We start from the raw sequence: 17,775 nt of genomic DNA on the forward strand, positions 1-17,775 counted from the left end.
CTCCTTAGGTGGGTGAAGCTGAAAGCCTCAAAGTTCATTCTGAGCAATTAAAGATGTTTCACTACCCAGGACAGTGATGGGGGGTGGTGTTACAGGGAGAGACCTTAGTGAGTCTAGGGGTAAACCCAGAAAATAAACTCATTTTGGGAAAGTTGGCATTTACTTGTGAAAGTAAACAATGGATGGACTAAGATGACAAAGTGGCCTGAGTTGGCCTGGGAAATCACATGGCCAGAGGCTGGCTGAACTGGAGGGAAGGGGCAGGCCAGGGGGCCCGTGAAGTTATGCCAGCACCATTAGGTCTGGAATTTTCTTGGAATCAAGGAACGTGGAACTCAGTGAGCTTTTCACCGGTTTTAATGTTATTCTCAGAATCTGAAACCTGCACTTTGGACATGACAATGTCTATGCTGTTTGTAATTTCTATAATGATTTCCTTTTTGTTTTCCTCTAAGCTCTTTTTGAAATGGTCAACCTGACTCAGCTGGACCTTAAGGACAGGGAAAGGGGCCTGTTTTTCCATTCTTAGGCTGAAAAGAAATAGGAGCAGTGACTCTGCAGACAGGGCTCGGTGGTGGTCTCAGGAATCCCAGCAAGAACACCCCAAGGAGGTGGGAAAGCTCATGCTAGGAGCCATGTGTCCTTGTGCCTATTCACTGAAGGAGTGTCCCTCCACAGCTCTGGTGTGCCCAAACCTTGGTGGATTCATTGTCCTCACCCTGTGTGCTCCACTTCAGTGGGGTTCTGGCTTCCTCCTGAGAATTCTGCTGGAGAGCTCTGACCTTGACTGACATAGTGGACTCCCAGGGAGAGGTCCAAGCCGGACTTTGCTCCAAGAGGCAAACAACATGGAAAGGGGTGTGGCAAAGGGTTGAGTCTCAGGAGGAGAGAGGAAGCTGAGTTTGCTTTGGAAGTCCCCCTTTCCAGGAGGCCAGAACCCATGGGGAAAAAATGGGTGCTAGGTCCTAGTGACTGTATCTTCCATGGACCCAAGAAAGACAACAGGGTGGGTGCTGTTTAGTTCAAGGCTGTGAACAAGGATGGGTGATGATTCAGGAAATTGATGAGGACCGGGATGTGCGAGAAAAGGAGGAAGGAGGATGGGTAGTAGGCAGATTTGAATCCTTTTGTCTGGAAACCTTGGCTGGAGGTAATAAAGATAAAGCACACACTCAGTAATTTTGGCTTCAGCACACTCAAAAATATCTTTTCTAAGTCCTCCCTCTCTTCCCCCACCAAATAGAATAGAGGAGATTCTGGGCTGGGAAATCAGACCTGAGATTAATCCTGACTGTCACGTATTGACTGTGTGACCTTGAACAAGTCACATGACCTCTCTGAGTCTCAGTTTCCTCAACTGTTATATGGGGATAATTATCAAAAGACTCGTGTAGCAGGACACATGGGTGGCTCAGTCGGTTAAGCGTCTGCCTTTGGCTCAGGTCATGGTCTTAGGGTCCTGGGGTGGAGTCCCAGGTTGGTCTCCCTGCTCAGCATGGAGTCTGCTTCTCCCTCTCCCTCTGCCTTTCCCCCTCCTCCTGCTCATGCTCTCTCTCTCAAATAAATAAATAAAATCTTAAAAAAAAATGGGATGCCTGGGGGGCTCAGTCAGTTAAGCATCTGCCTTCGGCTCAGGTCATGATCCCAGGGTCCTGGGATCAAGTCCCGCATGAGTCTCCTTGATCAGCGGGGAGCCTGCTTCTCCCTCTGCCTGCCACTCTCCCTGCTTGTGCACGCTCTCTCTCTCTGACAAATAAATAAATAAAATCTTTTTAAAAAATCTTTAAAAAAGGGCTGGTGTAGCGACAGAGTGATCAGGCATGTGAAAAGTATTTTAGGCATGATAGACAATCAATAAACTTAGACGCATGTGCATGCACAGAAGATGGTCACTCACCAAATGGGAGGTCCCTATAATTAAGCCACTCGGTTTTCTGTGCACCCTCCCTTCCTACCACCTCCTAGCCTCTCTGCTCCACACTAGAGAGGCAGGAAGTTTTTCTTCTCTCCACATCCCCCTCTTTTGTTTCTACAAGAAGGAGCCTGCCTTGGTGTTCTGGGATGGAGAAAGACAAAAGTAGGTACCAGAGTGATTTTCTGTCCAGTTGGCAAGTCAACCCAACTCCAGAACCTGCAAAGTCCCCTCCCATCTTCCTTCCCTGCAACTCTGACTCCATTTCCAGTGTTGGTTCTGAAATCAGGTCTGCATCCAAGATGTACTTAACTTAGGGGAGGGAGATGAGGAGGTGAGTCCTCCCACAGAAATTTCTGACCTCTGAAATTAGTGAGAGCCCAACCTGAAGGGTGAAGAGTGAGAGAAAGCTGCAGCTAAGAGGGCCACTGGGTGATTTGGGGGCTGGATCTAAGAGCAGGCATGGAGCGCTCTCTGCATTAGAGTGCCATGGTCCTCTGAAGCTGCTGGGGGTGGGGAGCATGTGTCAAGAAGTTGATGGAGCCTCCAGCCTGAAAAGGCTGCCAAGGCACAAAACTGGCAGAGGCTGGAGGGAAACTGTCATATCACAAGATAATTCAAACAAAAGAGTTCCATGCAGCCTAGGAGGCCCCCTCCCCACATAGGGTTTCCTACACTTTTGTGCCAACCTATACTCCCTAGATAATTTGATCCCTCCATTCATTGTCCCCACAAAAGGGTAGATAGACATGCAAGCCAACATTAGGTGGATGGAGGGAAAATGACATGAGGCTTAATCCCAGGAGACTTGAGTTCAAGTTCAGGTTCTACCATCTGAGAGCTGGGTGATTTCAGGCAAATTATTAAACATTCCAGAGGCTGACTTTTCTCATCTGTAAAATGGGGGCAAACAAGGATAGTATTCAAAATTCTTAACAATTGGTAAAGTATGCATGCCAAGCTATGGTAATGGATACCGGCTGGCCTTAGAGCCAGAGCAGGGTCCTGGTTGCTCACATTATGCCAGACTTTAACCCTTTTGTTGTTGGGTCATGGGGAGAGCTGCCACAGCAGAGGAGGACTCAGTCAGTGACTATTTCCCAACTGGTACCAAAGTATTTCCAGATTTTAACAACCAGTAGAGCTATAGTGGATAGTATTAGTTGCAAGTGAGACCTGAGGAAAAATCCTACCTCACCAGCTGCTGTATACACAGTTACTTATTTCTAGCCAAAACTTGAAGTGTCTCCCCCTTGAATTCCTCCTCATTGGTGAAGAATCAGTCCCCACGTCTAACTGCTCTTCCTTTCTATTCTGAGCGGTGCTCCTTCTCCATGTTAGCTTTCCCAGCTGTCTTCCCCTAGACCATCTCCTCCTCTCTCCAGCTACACGCCTCTCTGCCCAGCACCATGGACAGCTCTCGCTGACCAGCCCATCCCAGGCCATCCCCTTCCCCCCTTGCCTTCTGTCCCTACAACTCTGACCCACCCCAGTGTGGAACCCCTGAGGTATGAACTGAATGAGGGTCATCCTTGAAAAGATAGTACAGTGGAGTGATTAAGAACAGCTCTGGAGTAAAAAAGTTTGGATTTGAATCCCAACCCCATCAAAAAACTCTCAATTCTATGATCTTGTTCTTTTGCTTCTGTAAGACCCAGTCTGTTCATCTGTAAACAGGGAAAACTAACACCTACCTCAAAGGTTGTGAGCTTTAAGTGTGATAAAAGATTTAAAGAACTTAGCACCATGCCTGCCTTATTATATGTTCTAAATAAAGGAAGAACATCATTATTCTGTGCCTTTCTATCCTATTTAATTCCTCAAACCCTTTTCCAATCCATTTCTGACCAGGGCTCTCTCTCAAGTAAAAGTATCATTACATGACCGCCAGCTCAGTGCAGCTGCCCTCCTTTGGGTGCAAAAGTTGGCTTGGACTTCAAGGATGGTAAGGGAGCCCACCCCTGACTGGTCCATGAGGTTCTGACTTTATTAGACTTTAAAACTTTGAGTTAGTTTTATTTTTTATTTTATTTTATTTTTAATTTTTTTAAAGATTTTATTTATTTATTTAACAGAGAGACACAGAGAGAGCACAAGTAGGAAGAGCTGCAGGCAGAGGGAGAGGGAGAGGGAGAGGGAGAGGGAGAAGCAGGATCTCCCTGAGCAGGGAGCCCGACATGGGGCTCGATCCAAGGACCCTGGGATCATGACCTGAGCTGAAGGCAGCCGCTTAACCAACTGAGCCACCCAGGCGCCCTGAGTTAGTTTTAGATGTATGGAAGCATCACAAAAATAGTACAGAGAGTTCTCATAAACCCTTCACTCAGCCTCCCCTTAGGTTAGCATCTCACATGACTATAGAACACTTACCAAAACTAAGAAAATTAACCCTGGTACAGCACACACTGTTAATGAAAGTAGAGAATTTATTTAGATTTCATAAGCTTGTCCACTAATGTCCTTTTCCTATTTCAGTATCCAATTCAGAACCTTAGCTGGGGCATTTCCTGAATCTTTCCTTGTCTTTTATGATCATGACTCTCTTAAAAAGTACTGTCAATTATTTTGTAGAGTGTTCCTCAATCTTGGGTTTGTTTCGTGTGATTAGAGTAAGGTATGTATTATTGGGAAGCATGATACAGAGGTGATATGCCCTTCTCAGTGCATCATATCAGAGGGCACATGATGTTTGTATGCATTAATGGTGATGTTAACTTTGGTTACTTGGCAAAAGTAGTGTCAGGATTGTCCACTGCCAACTTGCTACTTTTCCCTCTTTATTAGATTTTGATCATGTCCATCTTTTGCTTCTCTAGGATTAAGAACTCCCCCAACCCCATAGTATATAATCAGTTCACCCCTCACAACCCTGGTGCAGCATCTCTTTCTGCCCAGGGGTCCTGTCCCCATGCTTTAAGAAAACCACTATTTTGCACCAAAAAAAAAAAGAGTTCCAAAACCTAGAAATATGTCCTCGAAGTAACCTTTCTACCCCTACACTCCCAACCACTCCCCTGAGACACACCCATTCCTTAGTATCTGCCTGGTCACTTTCCCCTGAGTCTTCTTAAGTCGGGCATTTGGAGGCATGTGCAAAAGCCAAAGGCAAACACACCTAGAGTTTATAAGGACAACAGGGTGCTTCTAGTCCATTTTCAGGAACCTTCTTGTTGAGCCCCTGCAAGTTTCTGTGTACAGGGGCACTCTGAGAAAACGTGGCCAGCAACTGTTCACAGAAACGTCCGGCCTATCTCTCGGGTCTGACCTCAACCCTTGAGCACTTTTTTCAACATCTAACATTTGGGTTTTTTAAAAGTCTCTAACAGCATTCTTTTCATTTGGCCATGGATGACTCCTTACTACCCACTAGCCCAGATCCATGAGCTTCCCTCCTCCCAGAAGGCTCTTCCCTCCAAGAGTTTGCTATCATCAGAGATCCTGCCCCTAAAATGGATACATAACATACTTCTAATCAATTGAGTATGGAGAGATCTGCCTATCCAATCCTCCCCTTTGTTTTCATCTCTGTCTGCCTCTAGTTTATTCCAAATCAGTGTGTTCTCCCATGCTGCTGCTTTAGAAGATTAAGAGGTGGAGCACCTGGCTGGCTTAGTTGGAAGAACATGCAACTCTTGATCTCAGGGTTGTGAGTTCAAGCCCCACGTCCGGTGTAGAGATTACTTAAATAAATAAAAACTTAAAAAAAAGATTAAGAGGCATCACACCTCCTCCAGCCCACTAGTGACTCCATTTTAAAAAAAGATTTATGTATTTATTTTAGAGAGAGATAGAGAGAGAGTGTGTGTGAGTGGGGGGAAGGGCAAAGGGAGAGAGAGAATCTCAAGCAGACTCCACACTGAGCCCAGAGCCCAACACAAGTCTTGATCTCAGGACCCATGAGACCATGACCTGAGCCAAAATCAAGAGTAGGACATTTAACCAACTGAGCCACCCAGGGGACCTATGACTCCATTTTTAGAAGCTTTTGTGTAAAAACATGAAAGGCCTTAGAAGATGCCTTCATCCGTCCCCATCCCCTCTTTGCCCTTTGTTCTGGTTACTATTGCTGTATAAGAAGCCGCTCCAAAACTTCAAAGTTCCAAACACACATTTTATTTTGCTTATGATTTTGTGGGTCAAGAATTCAAGAAGGGCTTGGCCAGGCAATTCTTAGAGTCTCTCATGTAGTTACATTTAGATGTTGGCCAGGGCTGCCCTCTGAAGGTTCCACTGGGCTGCAGCTTCCAAGATGGTGCTCTCACATGGCTGACAGTTGACGCTGGCTGTGGTCTGGGAGCTCCGCTAGCCTATGGACAGGAACATCTATCCGTAGCTTCTCTAGCTCGGCAATCTCAGGGTAGAACCAGGCAGAAGCTATATGGTCTTTTCCAAGGGGAGAGGAGTGTCAAATGATTTGTGGACATATTTTAACCATTGCCACTCCCACCAGCATGGGATCCTCTCACAGCTTCTAGAACATTAGTCCTCCAGGACCACCCTCCCTGATGGGTTCTTAGCCACCCCCGGCCCCATCAGATCTTTTAGGTTGAAGCCGAAATGCCTTCCTCCCATTCCTCTGGGATGGTGACTCATCAGTTCCCACCTCCTTCAGTTTGCTGCTGTAGGGCACCTGGGTTCTGGTCTGGACTCTGCTACTCTGTGACCTTGGACAGGTAGCTTCACTTGTCTGGCCTCAGTTTCTTCTCTGCAAAGTAGGAATTAAGAACAACGTCACTTCATAGGCTGTTAGGATTTTAAAAGACAAGTGAATAGCAGACTTAGCACAGCTGATGCTCCTGATTATGAAAGAAATAACTGGGGGCAAGTCATTTTCCCTCTTGGAGACTTGATTTCTGAAATGGGGATAATTCTCTTAACCCAATTCCCCCATGCGGATGAGAGGGGGTCTTAAATGACTTCAGGGAGGCCCAGCCCACAAGTTGAGGCTTCCCAACCCTAACCTGGCCAGGAAGCCCCCTGCATCTATGCCCTGCTGGGGCCCCATGCCATGTGCGTGCGAGGTGGCCAGGGTGTGGCTTGGGGCGGTGCAGCGCACAGGGCGGGCCACTATCTGCCCCACCGGCCTTATCAGATCCGGGCTGGCCACAACTCAGCCCCATGGAACAAAGAGGCTTTGAGAACAAGGCTGGGGTGTGGGACATGGGGCCGAGCCCCATCAGACACATTCCACCCAGGGGGCAGAGGGCATGGGGTGGGGGAGCCATTGCTGCCAACCCCTACCAGAGAGGTTTCTCTGTGCTGGGGGCACCCTTCTGTGTGGGGAGCAGGGTCTGTGCCCTCCCGCAAGGCCCAACGTCTGACTTCTTTGGGGCATTTCCTGCTCCAGCCCTTCCCACCAGGCCCGCAGCTCCCACCCCTTCCATGGGGCGCAGTGTCCCCCCACCCCCAGCCCAGCTCCCATTTCCCCTCCTGGCCCCTTTAGCCCCAGCCACACCAGTTCCCAGTTCCTGAGCGTGCCCTGCCCCTCTCCCCACATCTGCTCCCAATAATCCATCCGCCTACCCTTGCCCCAGGCACTCAACCTAAAAGGTAGCAGCCCAAAACGGGGCACTGGGGTCATTGAGCTCATCCTGTCCCCGCCCCTGTCTAATCGCTCTGCGCTTCCTCCTGTGTGACACTGTGGGGGAACTTCTCTCCAAACTTGAATCACAGGTGGGAAATCTGCTGAGCCTAGCAGAGAGGCCCCTGCTGGCCATCAGGGCAGGGGTCAAGGTTGTACAAGTTGTACATTACATACGGGCTCTGGGCTGGGCAGGCAAGCCGGGGCTGAAATCCAGGTGTGCTGGTACCCCAGTGTGCCCCCTGCACTGGGCTCTCTCCCAAACAGGTTTGCTGGCACCAGGCCAGAAGAGTTGTCTTTTCTAGCTGGGTCTCTTTGCAGGGTGGGGAGGGAGGGATTTGCTAAATTTTTAATGGAGGGGCTCCTATTTCCAGTTCCCACACTAGGGCTGCCCGTGCCAGCAGCAGGCCTGGTTGTCTAAAGGATCGATGCATTCAGCTCAGCCTTTCCCAGCACAGCACTGCAGACTGTCAGAAACCACCCCCAAGGCAGCATCTTCAGGTGAGTGCATCCCACGCAGCTTCGGAAGAGCCATCCCCAGGGTCACTGGGTCTTTCCAAACCAGAGAGAGGAGGCTCCAAGGACAGCTTGGGGGTGGGTACCTGAGGGGACGCCTCTGCACAGACAAGTAGGAGAGCTGGGGTGCAGTGGCCCCTGTGTTGAGGGCAGTCGGTCCAGGCCGCTCCATAGGCCTCCCAGCCAGATTCCCCACTTTGTCTCCTGTACCCCAACACTCCGGGTCTCCCTATGTCCAGTTCTCCCCAGGGACTTGTGGACTCAGGCACAGGTGTTGCAATTTGCCTGGACTGGGCTGTGCGGGGCTACTCTGCATCTCCTCCCCATGCAATCCCGATGGGGGGCGGTGCGTAGGCAGAGAGAACAGGAGCCCCGAGGGTCACTCGAACCCAGTTAGACCGGCCTTGGGCAATGAGGAGGGAGGATATCTATATGGGAAAGCCCTGGATTTCTCCCCCACAGGTGCAGGCACTAAAGGCTGGAGAAGAGCCATGGTCAAGGGCTCTGGACCCCGGGGGAGCTGGATCTCATGCTTCAACACCTGAAGTTGACTTGAACCCTTTCCTCAACCTCACTACTCACCCAAACTGGCCTCAAGTCCTGGCCATTCTACTCCTAAACATCTACAGCCTGTCACCTTCTTTCTGGCCCCATGGCTATCTCTCCAGTCCAGGCCACCATCTTCTCTCCCCCCTAAATGGACTCTCTGCTTCCACAGCTGCCTTCTCTGATCCGTCCTCCACACTGCAGCCGGGCGAGCTTTCTGAAACAATCTAGTCGTGAGCTTCCCCGACTTCAAACCCTCCAGGCCCTCCCCAAGCCCTCAGGTTCAAGTCCAAATGTGTGGCATACAAGGCCCTGTGACATTTGACCCCTGCCTGCCTCTCTGCCTCAGTTTGGCCAAGCCCACAGAGCTTCGTGACTCGGGCCTGGAAGTTCCTCCGAGCCCCCAGGCTCACTCGAGCCCCCACACTTTTGCACTTACTGTGTCCTCAGCCTGGATCCCTTCCTTTACTGCCCTGCCACACAAAGCCCTCCTTGCCCTACCTGTAGCATCCTCGCCTCCGGGAAGCTCTCCTAGCTCCCAGCCTCCATGGCACTCCCATAGCCCCCCCCCGTGAGATGCGGCCACAGCACTCAGCACACAGCACGGGCGTGTCTCCCCATGCTGCTTCCTCCCACCCAAGAGTTCCCCGAGGCAGGGACTACCGCTTTCCTTCACGCACAGGACCTAACACAAGAGTATCCAGTGAATAACGACCAACCAGGTGAATGCAGCTCACAATTGTAGACGCCACAGCCTTGGGGGCTGCACTTGACCCTGAGAGGAGAGGTAGGTATTGTGTCAGTAGCTGCCTGGGCAGCACTGTTGACCCTCCTCTGGGCCTTGGCTTTATAGACACTGGGGCGAGGTGGGTTTAGGTGGGAGGGATTGGGGCCACCATCATACTGGTAATGGTGGAAGATGGCAGCCTGTCTCCCCGGGTCTCCCCACTCACAGTCTGCTCAGATCTGCTCCCAGGATTCTTGGAAAAGCCTCAGGGCCCCACATCCATACCAAGGTTGGTTTTTGAGGGTCTGAATTCAGATAAGTTTTTTCCTGAATCTTTGCAGCCTTCTCTGTCTGAAGAATGAATGTGTTTCCTGAGGAAGCCCATCTAGAACAGAAAGGTCTGGGGACACCAAATGGCCCTGTGTCTGCAGGACAGAGTGTGCTCAGGCCCAGTAGGAGAGGCAGCTGGACCCCATGGAGGAAAGCCTCTCTCTTCCTCCCCCTCCCCTTCCCTCCCTCCCTTTCTCTCTCTCTCTCTCTCTGTGTCTCTCCCCCACCATTAAAGAATGTCTATAAGGGAGAGAATGTACAAACAAATGGACAAGAGTATCTTGATCTTGATCTTCTGTTTTTCACTGTAAATGAGTTCTTGGACATTCTGGACCCTGTGAGCCTGGTCCATGAGCGTCCGCCATGAGTCCATTCTAGATGTGCTGATGAAGCTGACAATGCTGAGAGTACTTTCCAGAGAGAACCCAAGTTCACCAAGGGAAAAACCTTGTGGTCAAACCATGGCCCAAGGGCCAGATGCATGGGTTCGAATCCTGCTTCTGTCCCTTGCTATGTCATCTTGGGCAAGTTACTTAACCTCCCTGTGCTTCTGTGCTCACCTGGAACATGGTGATATGAAAACATACACCACCTAAGGTTGTTACCAGAATGAATGGCTTCATATAAAGCACTTAGTGGTGAGGGTTAGTCTTCACTGAACAACAGCAGTTGTCATTATGGCCTGGGGGGGTCTATTTCCTCCCAGAAGACACAGTATCCAGGGCAATGACGTTTTCTCCAGAGTTTTCCTCCACGGAGGTGGGGAAAGGGTGAGGTAAGAGTCTGAGCAGTCATCCCTGACAGTGATCTTTGTAAGAGGGGAGAACCTGGGCAGTGGTGTGTTTTAGCAACTGGCTCTCCATGGTCGGGGGAACTCTACTTCGGAGCATACGTCAGTTTCCATGGTGTGAATACTCCCGCCATGGCTATTTCAACTATTTCAATTGGCTTGCGGAACGTCTGACAATTTCACAAGTGTGCCGCTGGACCTGGGAATCTCAGCTGACCTGTAGTGAGATCAGCTCAGAAAAACCTGCCTTGAGCTAGAGAGACCAAGAGAAAATGAAGAAGGGGGTCAACTTGTCTGGACAACCAACTGGGCCTTCTCTAGACTAAGCAATGTTTCTCCAGGTGCGGTCCATGGACCATCTGCCATGTTTGGTGTGTTTGTAAAAATAAGTTCCTGCGCCTCACTCAGCGTCTATTAAAGCAGAATTGTTTGAGTGGAGCCAGGAATCATTTTTAAACATGCTGCCCAGGTGATTCTGAGGTTTGAGGGCTGCTAGATTAGGGACCCCTGAGTTATCCCAGAAGTCAGAAGGGGCCACGAGGCAGATGTGAATTCTACAGAATCTTTTCGTACCGTGGTCCATTATTCTCACTGAAGGAAGAGAACCCCAGGCCCTGAGAAAGTCTGGAATAAGCAAGAAAAGCGCCTCAACTAGGCACAGTGAGGTTGTTCTAGATGAGTAAAGTGACCCTGGGCTATTTACCTCAGTTCTCTCTCTGGTTCAGTAGTGTTTAGGGCAAACTTGGAGGTCAGCGTGTGAAAGGCCTTGCCTGGCGCAGAGCCCAGCTCTCTGTGGGGACTTTGCTGGGCTGCTGGGTGAGGAGGGCCTGCAGAGATGGTGGGAGCATGGGAGGTTTTGTCCGTGGAGGAAGGTGAGCACAGCCCCGGACGGACCCACCCATGGCTCCAGGCTGTCTGTGTATTGGCCCCACTCAGCATCCTAGACTCTATGGCTCTAACAACTTAAATAATTTTTATTACAAAAGGAAGAAAAGACCAAAACATCCCCCAAATTCTCCCATGGGCTTCCCCCTCCGCGCCAATAAATAAGGTGGGGGAGACTGACCGGAGGGGGTGTGGGGGTCATGGTTCAGCAGAAGAGGGAGCTTAGCCTGGGCAGGGGCAGAAGGACATCCAGCCCCCTCCCCTGGTCCCGGGCACTATGATCACATTGGCTGGAACCCAGAACTCTGGCCACCACAGCAACAGTCTCTGGATGTGTCCCGGGGAGTGTGGCCAGGGACGAAGGTCATGCCTCAGGGTGGCCAGGCTGGCTGCCCTACCCCGCAGCCTTGGCAGTTCTGGGCAGCAGGTGATGAGTCCGGCCAGCTCCCTGCTGGCTCCCAGGGAATCTAGCAGCATCAACTGAGGTGTGAGCCCAACTAAGAGGGGCCTGAGACAAATGGAATGGGCCCTCCCCTGTGGGGAAGGCGGGTGTGAAAAGCCAAAGGGAGGGCTGGCTGGGTTGGCCCCACTGTGCCAGCCTCGAGGTCTCTGGAATAGAAGGCTAGAGCAGCCCCACCCCGCCCCAACCGGCTCGGCATCGAGGGGGGGTGGTCCACACTGGCACTGCCCAGTCAAGTCGCGATGGTGTGTCTCTGTCGAAGAGGAGATGGTGGGAACCAGCGCCCCCCAACTCAGGCCCCGGCCAGCGCTGGTGCCCTGCCGGCAAGCAGTTAGGCAGTTGCAGGAGGGCAGCGAAGGGGCCTTTTCAGCTCCCTGGGCCGGCCATGCCCAGCGAGTGGAAGCTACCCTCTTCCAACAGGAGCCGTCCCAGACGGTAGAGCACCTGGGGGTACCAGTGCACCCCCTCTCCCGGGCTCCAGCTGCCCCACGCCAAGCTGTGAAACAGTCGCAGGGGCCAGAAGGCCAACTGAGCCAGACGGTGGTCCGCCACGGCCGCGAAGCAGGAAGCCACCACATCCTCCACCACCAGCGTCCCGTGCCGTGTTAGCGGGGCGTAGGCCCCAAGGGCCACGTGTGTGGAGACAGCCGCCACTCGGGCAGGCTGCAGGCCTGGCACCCCGGCCACCAGCACGTACTGGCCGGGCTGCACTTGGCTGGCGAACGTGGCCCGGAAGTGGGCGGCTGGCTCCGTGTGATTGTTGGAGGTGAAGAGCAGGTGGGCGGGCGTGAGTGCCAGGCGGCGCGGGGGGTCCTGGGTCTCGATGACCCGGAAGGCCCTCAGCCTGTCTGGCTCGCGATCCAGGAAAATGAGCACGTCGCTGAAGGTGGGGTTCCCATCCTCCCCCATGGCCAGCACCCGGTCTCCAGGCCTCACGGCTGACAGCGCCACGCGTGCCCCACTCTCCAGGCGCACCTGGGCTCCGGCAGGAAAGCAGCCACCTGTCTTGGCCGCAGCCGAGTGCTCTGTGGGAAGAAGGGACATGAAGGTGTTACTGCTGGTCACAGCACCCCTCCCCAGAGCTCCTCTCGCTCTCACTCCCGGAGAGCCCCCCCATCACCATTTCCTGGCTCTGCTCCGCACTCCCTCCCCCAGTCCCATGCAGCCTTGAACCCACCCCAACCCACCATGTGATCTTCCTCCCTCCCACCCCCAGTCAAATCTTTGCCAGTGAGAGGAGCGTATTGCGGCGCCAAGACAGCGAGGGAGGAGGAAAGGGCCCTGCCAAAGCCCAGGTAAAGCCCCCGCCGGCCCTCAAGCCTGACAGTGCCGGGAAGCAGTCGGAGAGGCCAGGGGCCGGCTGAGCTGTGCAGCGGTCCGCTGTGGCTCGACCCTCGGAAAGCTGCAGTCTCGTGGAGAAGGCACTTAGCTCCTCTGGGGTCTGGATGTCCCATTATTTCTCACTCCTTGCTCAGACACTCCCCAAAAACTGCCCTCTCAGACGGACTCCCCAAGTTCTGTGCCAGAACTGGCCCTGGGAGTCCATAGAAGGGTGAGAGGGGGGACCCGCCATGCACAAACACAGGCTTCCGGGGGGGCCTCGGAGCGAAGGGTCAGGCCAGGGTCTGGCTCAGTGGCAAGGGTAAAATCACCGTCTTCAGTTCATGTGCTGGGTCCTTGTGCGGGGACAGGACACAGTGGCACTGGTGAGTGGGATGGAGAGCAGTGTTGGGGGTCAGGAATAATGATGCAGGTGGCCGCTTGGGGGCTGGCCCCAGGCCAGTGGCTCGCAGGTGAAGGGTGGAGGTGACTTGAAGTAGATACAATTGGCGGGCAAGTGCTGGAGGGGAGGGTGGGGGTGGGGGCCCCCACTGTGTGCCCCGGTGGGTTTGGGAATAGGAAGCAGTGGGCGTGGTCTCAGTGTGCCAGGTCTTCAAGCGTGACTACTGCCTGGTGCCCGCGCGGAGGGCTGTGCCCGCAGCCAGGTGGGGCCAGACTGGCAGTCACGCAGGAACCATTTGAAGCATCCATGACTGGGTTCAGTGTAGGTGTCACGGACGCTGACAAGATCTGAGGGAGGGGCGAGGCCCCGATGCCTGCCCATTCGGATCAACAAGGCGGCCAATCTGGGAAAATCCATTTTATTGAGTCCACTCTGTTTATTCTGGCCCTCGTGGCTGGCTTTGCCCCAAAACGTCCAGCTTCAGGGCCCTGGGGGGTGAGAGGTTGGGGACGCCTGCACCCCCTGGAGGAGCATACAAAGTGCCCCAAAGGGCCTGACCTGCAGCAGGGTTGTCGGTTCTGAATCTCTGGGCTCCTGGCTCCCGGTCAGGCGTGCTGGTGTCTGGGCACACCCTGGCCCCTGGCCCCCGGTCCCACCACCCGCCTCCATTCTGAGTCAGCTGAGTGGGGAGGCCATCTCTGTCACAGCCTGGCTTCCATCTGTCCAGCTTGCTCTGTCTTGCACCTCCTGTGGAAGGCTCTGGACTGTGGACCGCAAGGCCGGCCCCCAGCAGCGCTGGGACGGGGCCCTGTCTCCCTAGGCTCCTGCCATGACACTACCAGGCACGGGATGAGCAGGTGGTCACAAGCAGCAGCGGGGAGCGCCGCGGACGTCCTCTTCCCTGGGGTCCCCTCCTCCATCCCCTGGCGGGCCTCTTCACCTTCCGGGCAGCAGTGAGCCCTGTGCCTGCCCATGCCCTGCGGCCCCGGCCCCGGGCCCAGCCCCCAGGCAGCGGCTCACCAGACTTGACGGAGCAATGCACGTGGGCCTTGGACTCGTAATACACCCAGTCGAAGCCGGCCTCCACTGCCAAGCGTGCCAGCAGTCCGTACTTATTGCGGTCGCGGTCCGAAGTGGTAATGTCCACCGCGCGGCCCTCATAGTGCAGCGACTCCTCCGAGTGGTGACCGTCCTCGTCCCAGCCTTCGGTCACTCGCAGCTTCACGCCGGGCCACTGGTTCATCACCGAGATGGCCAGCGAGTTCAGGCGGTCCTTGCAGCGCTGCGGGAGGAAAGTGCGCGGAGTTAGGGGGAGATGCTGCCCTGCGGGCAGGTGGAGGTGCGCCTCTAGCCTCTCCCAGAGCATCCGCTGGATTTGGGAAACCAGGGAGGGTGCTCTGTCCCTGTCTCTTAGGAACAAAGAGCCCTAACTTGCTGCCTTGCGTTCTAGCATCTGGCGGCTCCAGGGACCTGGACCGCACGGTGGCGCCACAAATCTGGAGGGCCCGGAGGGCGGTGCACCCTTGGGCGACCTTCTCTGATAAGTGGCCCCTCCCTCCTGCACTCTCTCTCTCCCCTCAGATCGGGGTACTGATCCCTCCACAGGTGGGGCTACACTTTTCCAGTGCCCAGTCCCTCTGTCCCACCAAGGCACCGGAGACCAGAAACCACCCTCTGCCCGCAGGGTGGGGGTGCCGACTGCCTGCGGTTGGCCCGCTAGGCGTGCAAGGCCGGACATGCCCAGTAGGTGTCACCATAGCCTCAGGGCTGAAGCCCCCCAACTCGGGTCCCCTGGACCCGGCAGGTGCAGAGCGCCCCAGCAGCGTGGGGGTGTGTTGAAGGGGAATCCCAGGCCTCCCAGATCTCTTGGTTGCCACAGAGTATTCCTGCTGGGACTTAAGATCCAAAAGCGTCCAGCAACCAATCCGAGGATGCGGAAGCGGGGGAACCAGAAGCTGGTGGAAATGCTAGCGCCCAGCCTGGCCAGTTGGAGGGCGAGGCAGAGCGACTCCCGCTGCACGGGGAGCCCGCAGGGTTGATAACCCCAGGCAACGTTCTCCCTGAGTCCAGAGCCTTGGGCACCTCTGCGCTGCCCCTATCAGGGAAGGGACCCAAGAAACCGAGCCTCTGATCTCAGCGAGCCGGCTCCACGCTCTGTCTCACATGGGGGTGGGAGTAGAACCGCGCCCTGAGGGAAGGACGGGAGAGCTCACCCGTCTGTGGTGACTCCCCGCGTGCCTGCAGCCCAAAGGACCCTGCAATCGACTGGGGGGAGGGGCCTGTGGGAAGAGGGGGCCCTTTCACAGTACTTGACTCAGGTGCGAGGGGCCGCCAAGTGTGGGCAGACGGTGTCTCAAGCTACCCCCACCTCGCAGAGCCCGGGCCCCACAGACCCTTGGACTCGCGTCTCCCAGGAGCCAACCGGGGCTACAGCCCAAGGCCTGGCCGTCCTCCGGGAGAGCAGCCTAGCTGGGGGCTGCTCACTGCCCAGGGAGGGAGCTCTGCGTGCTCCTTGCCTCCAGGCTTCTAGCCCCCCACCTACGTCGGCCCGCCCGTCGGGCCCCTGCTCCCCGCCCCTCTCCCCCTCCCCCGGGTCCAGAGCCGGGGCGCGCGCTGTCAATGATTGCCCAGCCCGTGGCCCGGATCCTTATCTGCATTCCTCGGCGCCCGGCCCGGCCCGGCCACCAGCCAACCTTCGGCCCCGACACCGGCAGGCCAGCCCCGGCGCCAGGGCGCAGGCTGAGGGTTGTGGTGGAGCTGCTCTTCCCAAAGCACCTAGGGAGCAGGCTGCCTGCCTGCGGGGGAAGCCCCGGGAGACCACTGAGGAAGGGCACGTAGGTTTCTGATCCCTTGGGACCCCGGCTGCAGGGAAGAAAGTTTGCTCCCCAGTGCGTGGGCTGAGCGGGTCCTCTTCGGAGCTTGCAGAAACTAGCTAGCGGTAGCTCTGCTCCCTGCCTCCCCGGGCATCCTGGTTCTTCTCTTTCAACCCTCCCCGGCCCGCCACCAAGCCCAGGGATCCCCCAAGTTCGGTCCCAGAGCCCCAAGTTCCCGGCACCCCACCCTTAACCGCAGCTGCGCTGCGCCGCTCCGCTCTGGGGACAGACACGTGGGCTCGCCAGGCAAGTTCCCTTTCCCACCTCCGCCTCCCAGCCCAACTCTTCCCGCCGTCCCTAACCCCAGACTCGGGGGTGGGGGTGGGGGGACGCTGCTCCAGGAGGGGGCAGCGCAGCGGACCACCAGCGCGGGGAGGAAAGGCCCCCTGCGCCCGCAGCTTCTTCGCCTCAGGGGTGCCGAATGGCTTCGAAAGAAGAGGGGCGCAGCCGTGCGGAAGGTTAGGCCCGGAGGGACTGCGTGGGTCCCGGCGGCGCGGGAGGTACCTCCGGGTGCCGCGTCTGGCCTCAGCTGCCTGCACTCCGGGGCAGAGGGGCTGCCGCCACCCGGCTCCGCCGTGGCGCTTGGCAGCGGGGAGCTCTTCTCACGGCCTCCGGCGGGGTCGCGGATGTCCGCGCTGCCACCGGGGACCCCCTGGCCGGCCCATCTCGGGCGGCAGGCGGCCGGGCTTGGCGAGAGGGGCAGGTGCCAGGGGGCGTGCCAGCCAGTCGAGAAAAGGTGCCAGGGGGGCGGGGAGGGCCGGGCAGGTGGCGGTGCTTCGGCGGCGGCGCCCTGCGAGGGCAGGTCGCGCTCACCTGGGTCATGAGACGGTCGGCGCCCGTGTTCTCCTCGTCCTTGAAGATGATGTCGGGATTGTAGTTGGGGGTGAGCTCTTTGAAGCGCTCCGAGCTGCGCGCGATCTTGCCTTCATAGCGCCCGCTGGCGCCCAGGGTCTTCTCGGGCACGTTGGGGCTGAACTGCTTGTAGGCGAGCGGCACGAGCTTGCGCGGCGGCCGCCGCCGGCTGCCCACCACCCGGCCCGGCCCGCAGCCCCGCGCCGCCGGCACCAGCAGCAGCAGCAGGAGCAGGCAGAACCGAAGTCGGGGCCGGAGCCGGGCGGGAGACATGGCCGGGGAGCCCGGGCGAGCGGCGGGCGAGGGCGCCTGGTGGGCTGGTGGGCGGGCGAGTCGACGGGAGCGCTGCGGGGGCTCAGGCGTCCGGCTGGCTCCGGGGGGCTCCGGGTGGGGGCGCCATGGGCTGCGCGGCGCGGCGCAGGGCCGGCGGGACTCAGGTGCGGGGCGGGGGCCCGGGGCCCTGGCTGGTGGCGGCGCGCTGTCCCCCTCGGCGCCTCGACTCTGAGCTGCCCGGCTCGCCGGCCGCCAATAAATAGGCCGGCCCGTTTGTTTTGGCAACGCGGCGGCGGCGGGGGGCGGC

The 17,775-nt window shown here is 56.1% G+C and overlaps 1 protein-coding gene across 1 annotated transcript; it reads right to left on the bottom strand.

Moving 5' to 3' along the window:
- Positions 1 to 12,113: 12,113 nt before the first annotated feature.
- On the bottom strand, positions 12,114 to 17,561 carry IHH (Indian hedgehog signaling molecule). Its single transcript, XM_021703159.1, has 3 exons — positions 17,157 to 17,561; positions 14,491 to 14,752; positions 12,114 to 12,772 (listed from the first exon to the last, which is right to left on the bottom strand). Exons 1-3 carry the CDS (start codon positions 17,466 to 17,468, stop codon positions 12,114 to 12,116), a joined length of 1,233 nt encoding a protein of 410 aa, XP_021558834.1. The 5' UTR covers positions 17,469 to 17,561.
- Positions 17,562 to 17,775: the final 214 nt, after the last annotated feature.

Source organism: Neomonachus schauinslandi, chromosome 3 (assembly GCF_002201575.2).
Source record: "Neomonachus schauinslandi chromosome 3, ASM220157v2, whole genome shotgun sequence".
In the NCBI taxonomy this organism is placed as follows: Eukaryota; Metazoa; Chordata; class Mammalia; order Carnivora; family Phocidae; genus Neomonachus; species Neomonachus schauinslandi.